This window comes from Oncorhynchus tshawytscha, linkage group LG19 (assembly GCF_018296145.1).
Source record: "Oncorhynchus tshawytscha isolate Ot180627B linkage group LG19, Otsh_v2.0, whole genome shotgun sequence".
NCBI lineage: Eukaryota > Metazoa > Chordata > Actinopteri > Salmoniformes > Salmonidae > Oncorhynchus > Oncorhynchus tshawytscha.
Genome location: NC_056447.1, coordinates 24,808,575 through 24,822,446, shown reverse-complemented (window position 1 = coordinate 24,822,446; position 13,872 = coordinate 24,808,575). Strand labels below are relative to the sequence as shown.

Below are 13,872 nucleotides of genomic sequence, written 5' to 3'. Positions count from 1 at the left end.
AAGATCAGTGTTGATCTGAACCTTGCTTTTTTTGTCTTTATAAATGTCGAAATAAACGTTTCTGTATCCCCATAGCACACGCTCACAAAGTGAAAACATAACGTGTTTGGTTCGAGAGCGGTCTCAAATATCAATTTCAATTGTATCCCCTTGTAGCTTTAGAATTGCTGCAAAGTTGGTTCCTGTTCAGTCAAGTCTTTGGTCATATTTGCGTGGGTTAACCAAAAACACCCTAATGATTGGTTGACAAATAGTGCCTCCCACAATGCAGCCGATGAATGCATGGTGCAGTTGTTGAGAAGCAACTGCAGCAACTTGAAGGTGACTTTATCAGAAACTGATTGACCTTTGATCACGTTTTTTGTAAAGTTCATGCAGTTGACATGTAAGGTGCAAGTCTGACAATTTTTTACCCATAATGCAACACACGTTGAAAGGATTAGACAAAATTGATCCAGGCACATTCAACATTAGAGCCAACTTTAAATGCGAGTCGAGACTGACTGATTTGCAAATCACCTGCATTATAACTACTCAGTGTTATTTGTAGATCAGTCCGTCAGTCACAATTTTCCCATGATTCATCACAATTTTGATGCTCTAGTCTAAAACCTGGCCAAGTGATTTGTAGAAGTCAGAGCACGTTCCTCTGCCCAGAGGTTAGGGTTTTTGTATCAGCTGACCACATCATGGGCGTGCTCCACAGCTAAGGTGACGCAACAACCAATGGTTGCCTATCATGTCAACGACTGTGTCATTGACTGACAAAGTTCTATAATATATGTGGTTAGGCCAGATTCAAAATAACTGGGAACTCTCTGACTTCCGACTTCAATGTGTTCAAGACTTGGAAACTTGGGGGAAAAAACAAGCTCCAACTGGGAGAAATCAAACGTCATCCAACTCGGAAACTCAGGCATCTTTCTAGAGCTCCGACTTTCCAAACTGAAGATTACTGACTTCATGATTTTACCTTGTTTTTTCAGAGTTCCCAGCACCATTAGCTAATACTTAAAAAACCTGTCCAGGCGTTGTAAGATCTGTCAGGCGTCAGCAATGTCTAAGTACAGAAACACGCCCTATATGTTATGCACTCTGGTGCCCAACAGCAGTCGATGATGTGGCGCGTAACCATTGGTTGATGCATGCAAGTCTGAGCAGGGGAACGCGACCTGTCTCGACTTTAAAGTCAACTGCAACGTTGAATGCGCCAAATGGTTGCGTGCCTGGTTAGCAGATATAACATACTGTACCTATCCATGCATTGCAAGATCTGGCATGCATCTGCAATGTAGTCAGGCAGGAACTCAACCTCTGCTTCACCAGAAAACGCAGAGCCGAAAATGTTAGAAAGTTTGGAACAATCAGTATAAATTTAACCCTGATTGTGCCAGATGAAATCCTTTTCAACTTTATCAAATTGAATGTGTATGCTGTACAAACAAGGCTTCTTTCAGAGTGCCCTGAGAAATATCCCTACACTTAGATTTCTTAGCACCACTTATTTTTCATTTGTCACAACTAAATCGGTTGCAAGTGAATGAGTACAAACAGACACAGAAGTCAATTCCAATTTACTCAAACTGTATTTCGTTCCAGTTATCTTCATTCATGCACTCACGTACACCAACTCTTTCAACCTGTACTCAGGGGTAGACGTAACAGAGTAAACAAACATCCGGGACACTCAAATTAGTATGTTAGGTATGTATTAATTTGTGGATATCCATCATCCATTTCGGATGATATGTTACGAATTACAATCTGTGATAGGTTACGAATTGCAATTTGTACAATGTTACAAATTCCAATTTGATGTGGTTAATGTTAGCTAGGTGGCTAACATCAGCTAGGCTAGGGGTTATGGTTAGGAATTAGAAAAAAAAGTAGTTGCAAATTACCTAAAATGCCTAAGTTGTCCGTGATGAGATTCGAACAGGCAACCTTTGGGTTGCTAGACTTTCATATTATACACCCACCCACCCTCCTTTAGTTTTTGCCTTATATAACCTTGTCTTATTTAACCACATCAAATGTAACACATACTAATATGAGTGTCGCAGATTTTAGTTTACTATGTTACATCTAGTCTAGGAGACCAGGCTGACTCTTTACACCAAATAAACAAAGAAAACAGAAAAACGTTTTATTTTCTTCTACCCAAAGCCTTGATCATCCCATGATGAAACCCACATTTTCATGGAGAGAAAGAAACCCATTAAAATCCAGCATTATTCGCACTGACGCATCAACAACAAAAAACTCAAAGGAAAAGCATTTCCACATACATTGCGTCTGAGACTAAGCTCTGGCTGATGTTGTCTAAGGTAAGGTATGAATGTGACGTGACAGTCTAGCAGTCTTGTCCTTGATCCACAGCTGTCAGTCACTGTTTCCTTGGCCAATAGCAGAGCTGCAGCCACAGGGGGATGTCATCAGGTTAGGCTGCCAGGGATTTAAACTGTGTGAGATGTCATATTGGGAGGAAGGGGGAGGTGTCATGTTTGAATGCACAACACCAAAATCACAATGCCATTGAAGTTAATTTAACAGGTTTTAATTCATATTTAGTGATTATGAAGAAATCCTAAACTATACCACTCTGGGCTGGAAAAAACTTGATGGAAACGCTGCTAATGACTTAGAATAACAGTAACTCATACAGCTGTGAAAGCAATGGTGTCAGCAGCCTGTCTGTGTGAATGAGTGTGTGTAAGTGTATGAGTGTGACTGCATATTGGTGTGTGTCTATCTGCAGACTCTATATCTCTTTATGGGAAAGATGCTCCTGTCCATGCTACCTTCGCTGTCGCTGCTGGACTCCGAGTCGCTGCTGCCGGAGTAGGCTCCCATGCCCGGCAGGATGCCCACACACACGGCGGCCGATGGAAGGTGGAGAACACCGGTCTTTACTGTGGAGCCCTGCTCAACCACACCTCTGCCCGCCTCCTGCTCTGAGAGCACAACACACTGCCAGTCACACTTACCGATGTCGGTGAAGTCATACGTGCGAGAGAGAAGAGTATGTGTTATAAGAGCACTCAAATTGTGAAATGACGAGCAGCTGTTACACTATAAGAAGGTCTCAGCCCACCTGTCCGGCCCCCATTCCCTGCTGCAGACTCCTCAACCTTCTGTTTCTTGCTATTGTCTGAGGACTGTGAAGAGCTGCAGGAGAAAGGAGTCAACAGAAAGACTAGAGACATGCAGATTAATTCACTTTTTCCCCCACTCTCAACCAACTCCACCACTCCCCTATAATTGTGTTACATCCTCCAACACTATATCCAGATGATTTGAAAAATGTGACCTAGGTCTAAAAGTACTGTGGCCACTGGCCTCACCTGCGTCGCTTGAACGCCCCAGCCAACAGGTGTGCCTGGGACAGGTGACTGGTCTTGACCTCTACTGGTTTAGGACCCGCCCTCCTCTCGGGCTCCTTCCGACTCTCACTAGATGCCAGTTTTTTCAGAGCACTGTGAGATCCAGGAGTTAAGGAGAGGAAATGGAAAATAACTCAGACGTGCAGATCCTAGATGTGATAATTAACTGCTGATAGGAGTGATGGGGACACCAGGTGACTCACAATTAATTCACATCTCACAATCACTTCTGAGCAGGGAATTGCCCACTGGGCTAGCACTGACTGTCAGAATAGATTTTCCAACAATGTTTGACTGCGTGAATACAGGAAAATAAGTGGTACACACTCAAATCGCATTCGGGGTTCATCTAGCCACAGTCCAGGTGTGTCCTCATAAATCCAGCCTGTGCTTTCCACTTACTAGTCTGTGGGCCCCCACCAACGCCCTGAAAAAGTGACACACTTTGAAGTTAAAAACAACCCTGTGACAAGGTGCGAAAACTAGCTGAACTAGGCTAAATCAAAATATTACAAGAGGATCTGGTTGATGGTTCTCTGCAGTAAGCACTTCAAACTGTCTCCCATCAGCGTAAAAGCCAGCCCTCAGTAGGATTTGGTTGCCATGACAATGCATCCTCTTCCATCTGCAGACAAACCTGGTCGTCAGTGGAAAGAGGGAACATTTATTTTCTCCCTTACACAATAGCATAATTGTCTGATCTTGCTCCATGCATCATACTTGTACATGACAGCCTGATTGAGAAAGATTAAGAGAAATGCAGGCTATCAAGTCAGTCACGTTATAAACTATGGCTGAATTTAGAATGAATCACCACAGGACCGTGGCTCTGAGCAGTGCTGAGATATGTGGCGTGAGAGCAGCTTTGCATACATTAACATACGTTCATATCAGTTAAGTGGACATACAGCACACTTTAAAATAGATCAATTAAAACCACTACATGTTAAGAGAAAAGAGATCATGCTTTTTTCATTCATAAAATTGCGTGGTAAAAGTGTTCGTGCTGAGGATCAAACCATTAACGTTCGGGTTGGAAAGGTCGGCAAGGAACAGTGTCAGATCAGGAATGGCTAATCATCTCTTCACTGAGAGGTTATCATGATTATATGCCAAATCAAATGATCACGAATTACCTGCCTGTCACAGTCTACGCACCCTTAAACTGTAATCTTACCCATACATTTTTTGATCTAATGGTTTCTCGGCATGTAGGATGTGGTTCTCTGTGTTTGAGGCTGTACTGTATGTCATGTTTGAGAGTAGGAGCACTAACAAGGTGGAAGAGCACTCGTTGTGACCAGAGTACGTGAGCGGAGCGAGCCCAATTTTACTGTAGCGTGGAGCGAAATTCAGAAAGGCTGGAGCGTCGCCCTTCTCGCCTGCTCCAATTTCGCTCCAGTAGCACTCACTTCACAAGCTCAGGGCATGCCGTCGCTAAATATTTTCATAAAGAAACTGATAAAACACACAGGGGAAAAATCAAGGTGACTTACAAAGATGAGGACCAAGAGCAAGAGAGGGAGTGTGGTGATCTAGTGTCCACAACTAAACAATCATTGTGGAATCTGAAAAGACACATATCCCTAAAGCATGATGGTTGTACTTACTACGTGCACATGCTAAAAGAATTGAACGTGGTGGGTAGATAACTAAGAGTGTCATTGTAGCAAAGTATTTATAAACTAAAAATCTGATCTTTTAAATGTTTAGTTCATTTTTGTTCTATTAGCTATACAATAGGCTATAATTGATTTGGCCGAATAAGCCTGGCATATTCCCAAGTTCAAGGAGCTTTGTTTTGATTGGATTATTTTGCCTAAAAACCTTTAGGCCTACCTACAGAAAAATATGCATAAACAACTCTCTCTGCTCAGCCTGGCAAGAGTGGCCAAAAGGGTGTTTAGCATCCCCAGTGGCTCTGTAAGTGTGGAGAATATATTCTGCTGGCCGGCTCTCAAGGCACCATCGCATGAAGTTACAGACTGGCCAAACTTGTGTTTCTAAAAATGTATTCAAGGGCACTAAATTTAAATTGAATTCTAAGTAAGGCACAGCCTATATGCACCATTGATAGACTATAATGATTAAATACATTTTTAAATGTGCATTTCTTTGTAGACTACAGACTTGAAATAATATAGACTAAATCATTCCTTTTCGTTCCTTCTTGGGCACTGTCTGGCTCCTGACCTATTTAGAGTGTTTATATGCAGTTTAATATGACATGAAGCCTTTTTTAAACGATGTTCGCTTCTTACATTCACCTTTTCATGTTTACTCAAATCATATGGTTTGGTTTCAATACATCAAAACCAAATGGTCAGTCCAGGTAGTCACAACAATAGATGGCTGTTGGTTAAATTGTGATTTTAATGAATGGAGTGAATTTGGAGCAACAGTTTCTTTTCTGTGAGCGCAGAGCAGTTTTTAGCGGAGAGGTTGGAAAGGAAGTGGAGTGCCGGAGCGGTGAGCAGGATTTCCAACCACTCAACTCCGCTCGCATGCTCTGGTACTGACCTGAAGCCTGTAGACTGACTGCCTCCTCCTGTCCATCAGATGAGAGTGGTAGTAAAGGGGTAAGACGTGCCTAATCTACTGTCAAGAGAGCAGAAAACTCAACCCCACCAAAATATTGTGACAGAGAAAAAGAGCGAGAAACACAGGCAGTATGAGAGTAGTTGGCTCTCACATTCGGCTCTGACACATAGATCCATTATTTGTGTGACTCATGTCTACTAAATGTTGCCGTACTGACAGAAAAAAAAAACAGCAATAAAATGACATGAAAAAGGATACACCGTGTTTTTGCTCTCTGTGTGTATGTGTGTGTGTTAAAGAGAGAAGCTTAGAATTATGGGGAGGGAGTATACAACCGAAACTGAAAGGATATTCTGTATTCTTTTAGTTCATGCAGCTCCTCGTCTCTGCGTTGCTTCTCCACCAGGCTCTGTTGCCTGGAGACCTCATCCAAGAAGTGAGACTCATCCTCATCCAGGCCTTTGACCATGTTCTCTGTGGTGAGAAGACCATTTCCATGGAAAAAATGTCTAAGTAATGTAGTACCAATACAATAATACTATCTGATCATTTCAACTTAAGGCCATGGGAGTTGGAGAAGGGTTATGACATACACAAAACAACACGCTATCTATTTCCTTAAATATCCTTGCTGAAAGAGCGTATAGCTTTACAAGACACATATGGCCACCAGGGTGACTGCTAATAGTAGGCTGGTCACCAGGGAAACGGAAAAGCAGGGAAGCTGCTATGCCAGGCAGAAGGCTGCCCTCATTCCCAAAACAAGGTCATAATCTCCTCCTGCTCCTCTTCTGATACATTACATAGTTCCATCTGTTCACACAAACAGGTTCATAATATAAAACTGTACACACTTCCAGAGTAAGAAATACTTTGTACTCAACAGGTCCAGAGTCTGACTATCCATTCCATAGATGCAAGAGTTTAATCTGAGATATCCAATGTGAAGTCCCAGAATGTGATAGGGTCTGTTGCAGGGAAAGTGGAGAGGGACTAAAATAAATGAGAGCCGGACCCTTACTGAATTTAAATTGCTCATCGTATTCCTCTTGCTTCTTGTCCTTCTGCTCCTGTAGCCGCTCAAACAGTGAACGCCCATCATACTCTTCCTCGGGAGCCTCTGTGTTAGGGAGACAGCACAAACACACAGAAACCAAAGCTATGCAGATGCTTAGAGGAGACAAGTGTACAGGCATGATGAAAGATATTGCTTGTGTCTGTGTACATTTTGGGAGGTAGTGGAGTGGCAGAAGGCTTACTCTCTGGGTCCTCTGGCTTCCTAACTTTTTCCCATTCTTCCTGTCTTTGCTTCCTTTTCTCCTCGATCTCGGTCTCTGACACAAATTTGCGACTGAGGTCGACACCCCCGGCCGCTGGCACTGCCATCTCACACCTTGAAAAAGGTACATGCACAAACCTGAGCTCAAACAGTAGCATCCACAATAGACTAACGGAAAAACACGTTATATATAACACGTAAGAGCAAAGTTGTTAGAGGGGAAATCAGCAGTTTAAATGATAAAAGCATTCCAGGCCCGTTTCAGCAAAAAGCTGAGGGATGGGGCTGGAGAAATGCAACCACTCAAATTCATAGACCGAGCTATGGTTGCACTGACATCCATGATATCAAAATTATAGCTTTAAACATGTTTTGAAACAGAATAGTTACAGGGAGATGAATGACCCAATTGGAAGCTAGCAAGCATCCACAATAACGAGCAAGTAATCTAACTAACAATTCCAAAAAAGCGGATGGTAAAAAGTAGATGATATAACAGTATATACATATGAGATAAGTAGAGCATAGTTAAAGTGGCTAGTGATACATGTTAAGGATGAGGGGAAATCAGCAGTTTAAATGATAAAAGCATTCCAGGCCCGTTTCAGCAAAAAGCTGAGGGATGGGGCTGGAGAAATGCAACCACTCAAATTCATAGACCGAGCTATGGTTGCACTGACATCCATGATATCAAAATTATAGCTTTAAACATGTTTTGAGGCTATATGGTGTTTGTTTGCATTTACAAACATTGGAATAAAACAAGGTTATATTTCAGGTTCTTTATTTTACCAGGTAAGTTGACTGAGAACACATTCTAATTTACAGAAACTACCTGGGGAATAGTTACAGGGGAGATGAATGACCCAATTGGAAGCTAGCAATGATTAGGTGGCCATGATAATCAGATTGGGAATTTAGCCAGGAGACTGCAGTTAACACCCCTACTCTTACGATAAGTGCCATGGGATCTTTACTGACCGCAGAGTCAGGACACCCGTTTAACGTCGCACCCAAAAGACTGCACCCTACACAGGGCAATGTCCCCCGTCACTGCCCTGGGGCATCGGAATATTTGATTTTAGACCAGAGGAAAGAGTGCCTACTGGCCTTCCAACACCACTTTCAGCAGCATCTGGTCTCCCATCCATGGACTGACCAGGACCAACCCTGCTTAGCTTTAGAGGCAAGGTAGCAGTGGGATGCAGAGAGGCAAGGTAGCAGTGGGATGCAGGGTGGTATGCTGCTAGATTCTGATGGGTTAAGACAGTTGCACGAGGCATTTATAAGTTATATTCTTCAAGAATTAATGGGTACATGTCATTAAATGATGAGTCAAAAAAATGTAACAACTGCAGATTTCCCTTTTAAAGTTAATCAAACTGATGCTTTTTGGATCCATCAAAATAGAGAGATTGAGAACTTACTTTACTTGCCTCAACTCAAAGTAGACCAGACACCAAGTCAAGAAATCATCTGTTGGATAGATAATAAAATAATTCAGAACAGCGTGCTTAAAGGAGAAATGTAGACATAAGATGAACAATTAAGAGTACATAGAGTGGACCTGGGTTTCTCAAACTCAGTGCATGTTTTGGTTTTTGCCCTAGCACTACACAGCTGGTTAAAATAATCAAAGCTTGACGATGAGTTAGTTATTTGAATCAGCTGTGTAGTACTAGGGCAAAAACCAAAATGTCCACCCAGGGGGTCCTAGGATCAAGTTTGTTACCACAGTTTGTAACAGTCATTGGTTATCACCTATTTATAATTCATGAGGCTACGCCTCCCTCTAGTGGTCGACTCAAGAAATGTGTAGTGTAGCCATTTACTGTATGGTTTCCCAAACTCGGTCCTAGGGCCCCCTGGGTGGACATTTTGGTTTTTGCCCTAGTACTACACAGCTGATTCAAATAACTAACTCATCGTCAAGCTTTGACTATTTTAACCAGCTGTGTAGTGCTAGGGCAAAAACGTGTATAGTTAGGGAAACCCTGGTCAACTGCACGCTAGCTGTCATTATATTTGAGCTAGCGTCGACCAAGTGAAGTAAGGGTTGTTTTTGGGTCCGTTTCAAGATAGGTAGTTGCTATCTATGGGGGACCTACTAAACTATTAGTTAGGCCTACATATTATTGCCGACTTGGTTTCTTTTATTCAACAAAACTCAACGATTTAAGATGTGGGCGGACTAGTGATCCTACGTCACAACTTGAAGTTTTTATCAAAAACGACTGATTTCAGCATCCAGCGAATAGCACACAATTTCACAGAACAATGTCGTGTGTAACTGGACCCTTTTTTGGGTGCTGAAATGTTCGTTTTTTATCTAACTCCGTCGTAAATCTTGGAGTTGAGTTTAAATCGGCTCCATACTCTCATAACTGATCAGTCTATTAGCTACGGGCTCATAAGATTGATTAGCTAACCAATAAGAACGGATTTCGAATAGAAATGTAGAGGATAACCTTAGCTAGCTAAGACAGCTATCTTGCTAAATACATTGTGTAGCTGCGAGCTGTCTCGCTAGAAAACTAGTTCATTGCCAACACCTACTGCACGCAGCTCGTTGCAAAATAATGGTTCAATACTGCGTCTATAATGTAAAATATATATCTGCGTTCGAAAATGATTACAATTATTCATAAATGAATCAATGATCGTACATTTTGGATTACAAATGTAATATTTAACAACAACACAGCAAGCTAGGACACTTTTACCTAATCCACGGAGCCACGTGTCCCAGTAAATAGGTTCCGCATAGTTTATGAAGAAACAATATAGTTCCCACTTGTGCATCGGCCTGAATAATTGTAGCACTCTATGTAAATAAATACGTATAAACCTCCACTGTGTCTTCAAAATTGTATGGAAGATTATTTTTGTAAATCCAGTAACCGAGCCATAATGTTATACATTATCAGTCAATAACTATGCGTGTATACTGAGCTACATCTGAATGGCTCTGGTTGAATTCTCGCACATACTTTATTTAAACATTTTCGGCTAACTGTATAACAATCTAATTTGCAACTGCAGATTAGAAATCCTAAATTATAAATCTATAATTTACTGGTTGTAGAACGATTCTGGATGATTGAGAAAACTTCCATAGACATCACTCCATCCAATTACCGCCATATTTTTGAATTCAGTTTAGATATTCGGATTCGGTCTCTTCAACAGAAAGTTTTATGATGATTAGAGTGATACGTCTGGAATAAGATGCCGATAGAGAGCAAGGTAACCGTTTATTTAATCAACTCGGTTTCAAAAAGTGACTTTATGTTGGTTTCAATTGGATGAATATTACGCGTTTGCGGCTAAGGGACCGTCTTAAAAGTGCAATCAGCAGAAACGGGTGTTTTCAGAAAGCCTACGTTTTTTATTTCAAATTAGAAATCTAGAGATCTTAAACCAAATGTGTTTGTTCCCCACGACAATTACATTTGAACATTTATGTATATTTTTTATGGATTTTATGTATATAAAAAAAACATGAATAGGCCTAAGATACCACAGGGTAGCCTAATGGTTGGAGTGTTGGACTAGTAACTGAAAGGTTGCAAGTTCATATCCCTGAGCTGACAAGGTACAAATCTGTCATTCTGTCCCTGAACAGGCAGTTAGCCCACTGTTCCTAGGCTGTTTCCAAATTAGTTCCTAACTGATTTGCCTAGTAAAATACTTTAAAAAAAATTCTCACTCTTATGCAACCTAGTATATGTAGCCCACTTACATAACAGAGCTAAAATCACTTGTAGCAAAGTCACAGATATGCCTTATCCATGATACACCCATTAGAATTCCCATTTGAAATGTTTTATATTTTCAGATCCACTTAACTCTAACCCATTCATAGACGCTACTACCTTTTAGCGGCTATTGGCGATAGTATCTTCGGACTGGGGGAGTTTTGTTAAGAGCCCCGACACTTGTTTTCCGAACGTTAAAACGCATCGCTTGTGGTACGGTTTTGGAAACATAAGGAAGGTATCTTTTATATCAGAGAGAAATAGTAAAAAAAAAAAGTTGAATTACGACACACCTTTATAGGGTTCCCACACAGCCACACTTCCATGTTACAGCGCTTGTTCACAGAAAACAGACAAAAGACAGAGGAGTACCTGTGCTAATCAGCTATTTGCGTCTCCGAACAACTGTGTGTAAACGGAAGACGGACGCCACAAACGTGTTGTCACTGAAAAATACTGTTGGCTTCAACTGTTTAAACCGGTTAAAACAGTGTACAGTATATTTAGCTTTTTTTTATTGTTTTGATGTGAAAATAGAAAAAATGAAAATAGAGGGCTTTATGTTTCTAGAACCGTACCGCAATTGAGAATCAATTCACATTTAGATGGAGTATTTGGCCGTTTTGGTTGCCAGAGCCAATTTGCCTCTAAACAGAACATGTAAGGAGTAAGGTTAGGCTTTTAGTCCATTATTGGGCCCACTTTAACTCAAGCCCTTTCTGACCAATTTGAGCGCATCTAGAAGCATGCTTGCTGAATCATCCTCGGCATGGAATGTCCTGGATACAACAATGCTCTAACTTCACTATCATTGCCCTCAATTAATGAAGAGAGAAACTGTTCCTTGACTTCCAGGCAGGTCACCCGTGATACAAGTCAGTATTTGACTTCCATCCATGTTGAAATGTGACGTTTGAGAAACAAGGATGATCGTCTAATTCTGATGTGAGACTTTGAGAGCTTGTAGCAGGCAGACTTTTCTGTCTCACTGATCAAGTTCCCCTTCAGAGACTGGTTACCTGCCTGCCGAGGGCAAGTGTCAAGCAGATTCTGCCACAGTACACATCTGCTCTCAATTCCGCAGCCCAGGAGTTAATGACTGAGAGATATAAACAAAAGTTGCCCATTCCCTACCTATGCTCATTTTTATTTGATTTATTTATTTAACCTTTATTTAACTAGGCAAGTTAGTTAAGAATAAATTCTTATTTACAGGCCAAGGACTCCTGGCCTGTGGAATTACAAGCAGGTGTGTACTGCCATAGGATCTGCTTGACACTTGGCCTCAGCAGGCAGGTAACCAGTCTCTGAAGGGGCACTTGAACAGTGAGACAGAAAAATCTGCCTGCTACAAATGAATACACAACACTCCTGAATGTACACTACCAGTCCAAAGTTTTAGAACACCTACTCATTCAAGGGTTTTTCTTTATTTGACAATTTTCTACATTGTAGAACAGTAGTGAAGACGTCAAAACTATGAAATAACACATATGGAATCATGTAGTAACCAAAAAAAGTGTTAAACAAATCTAAATATTTTTGAGATTTGAGATTCTTCAAAGTAGCCACCCTTTGTCTTGATGGCAGCTTTGCACACGCTTGGCATTCTCTCAACCAGCTTCACTTGGAATGCTTTTCCAACAGTCTTGAAGGAGTTCCCACATATGCTGAGCCCTTGTTGGCTGCTTTTCCTTCACTCTGCGGTCCGACTCATCCCAAACCATCTCAATTTGGTTAAGGTTGGGGTATTGTGGAGGCCAGGTCATCTGATGCAGCACTCCATCACTCTCCTTCTTGGTAAAATAGCCTTTATGCAGCCTGGAGGTGTGTTGGGTCATTGTCCTGTTGAAAAACAAATGATAGTCCCACTAAGCCCAAACCAGATGGGATGCTGTGTCGCTACAGAATGCTGTGATAGCCATGCTGGTTAAGTGTGCCTTGAATTCTAAATAAATCACAGACAGTGTCACCAGCAAAGCACCCCCACACCATAACAACTCCTCCTCCATGCTTTATTGTGGGAGCCACACAAGCAGAGATCATCTGTTCACCCACACCGCGTCTCACAAAGACACAGCGGTTGGAACCAAAAATCTCCAATTTGGACTTCAGACCAAAGGACAAATTTTCACCGGTCTAATGTCCATTGTTGGAGTTTCTTGGCCCAAGCAAGTCTCTTCTTCTTATTGGTGTCCTTTAGTTGTGGTTTCTATGCAGCAATTTGACCATGACTGCCTGATTCACACAGTCTCCTCTGAACAGTTGATGTTGAGATGTGTCTGTTACTTGAACTCTGTGAAGCATTTATTTGGGCTGCAATTTCTTTCATCCCTGTGGTGGTCCTCATGAAAGCCAGTGTCATCATGGCGTTTGATTGTTTTTGCGACTTCATTTGAAACGTTCAAAGTTCTTGAAATGTTGCGTATTGACTGACCTTCATGTCTTAAAGTAATGATGGACTTTAGTTTATCTTTGCTTATTTGAGCTGTTTTTGCCATAATATGGACTTGGTCTTTTAACAAATAGGGATATCTTCTGTATACCACCCCTACTTTGTCACAACACAACTGATTGGCTCAAACACATTTAGAAGGAATCAAATTCCACAAATTAACTTTTAAGAAGGCACACCTGTTAATTGAAATACATTCCAGCTGCATTAAGTATTGCAGTGCATCTCCTCCTCATGGACTGAACCAGATTTGCCAGACGTGCTCAATGGGATTGAGATCCGGGCTCTTCGCTGGCCATGGCAGAACACTGGCATTCCTGTCTTGCAGGAAATCATGCACAGAACGAGCAGTATGGCTGGTGGCATTGTCATGCTGGAGGGTCATGTCAGGATGAGCCTGCAGGAAGGGTACCACATGAGGGAGGAGGATGTCTTCCCTGTAACGCACAGCATTGA

At 41.6% G+C, this 13,872-nt stretch overlaps 1 protein-coding gene across 9 annotated transcripts; it reads right to left on the bottom strand.

Moving 5' to 3' along the window:
• Window positions 1–1,563: 1,563 nt before the first annotated feature.
• Window positions 1,564–10,023, bottom strand: LOC112218519 (PSME3-interacting protein). 9 transcript variants are annotated; one of them, XR_006079358.1, is made up of 9 exons: window positions 9,927–10,023; window positions 8,631–8,679; window positions 7,184–7,317; window positions 6,946–7,044; window positions 6,277–6,398; window positions 3,345–3,478; window positions 3,095–3,168; window positions 2,802–2,949; window positions 1,564–2,461 (listed from the first exon to the last, which is right to left on the bottom strand). XR_006079358.1 is itself a non-coding variant. In XM_024379363.2 (9 exons), exons 1-9 carry the CDS (start codon window positions 10,003–10,005, stop codon window positions 2,457–2,459), a joined length of 867 nt encoding a protein of 288 aa, XP_024235131.1. In that variant the 5' UTR covers window positions 10,006–10,023; the 3' UTR covers window positions 1,564–2,456. The 9 variants fall into 9 exon arrangements, 7 of the variants coding, with proteins under 7 accessions (XP_024235131.1, XP_024235132.1, XP_024235134.1 ...); XR_006079359.1 differs by having other exon boundaries at window positions 1,564–2,445; XM_024379363.2 differs by having other exon boundaries at window positions 3,072–3,168.
• Between the last annotated feature and the right edge of the window lie 3,849 nt (window positions 10,024–13,872).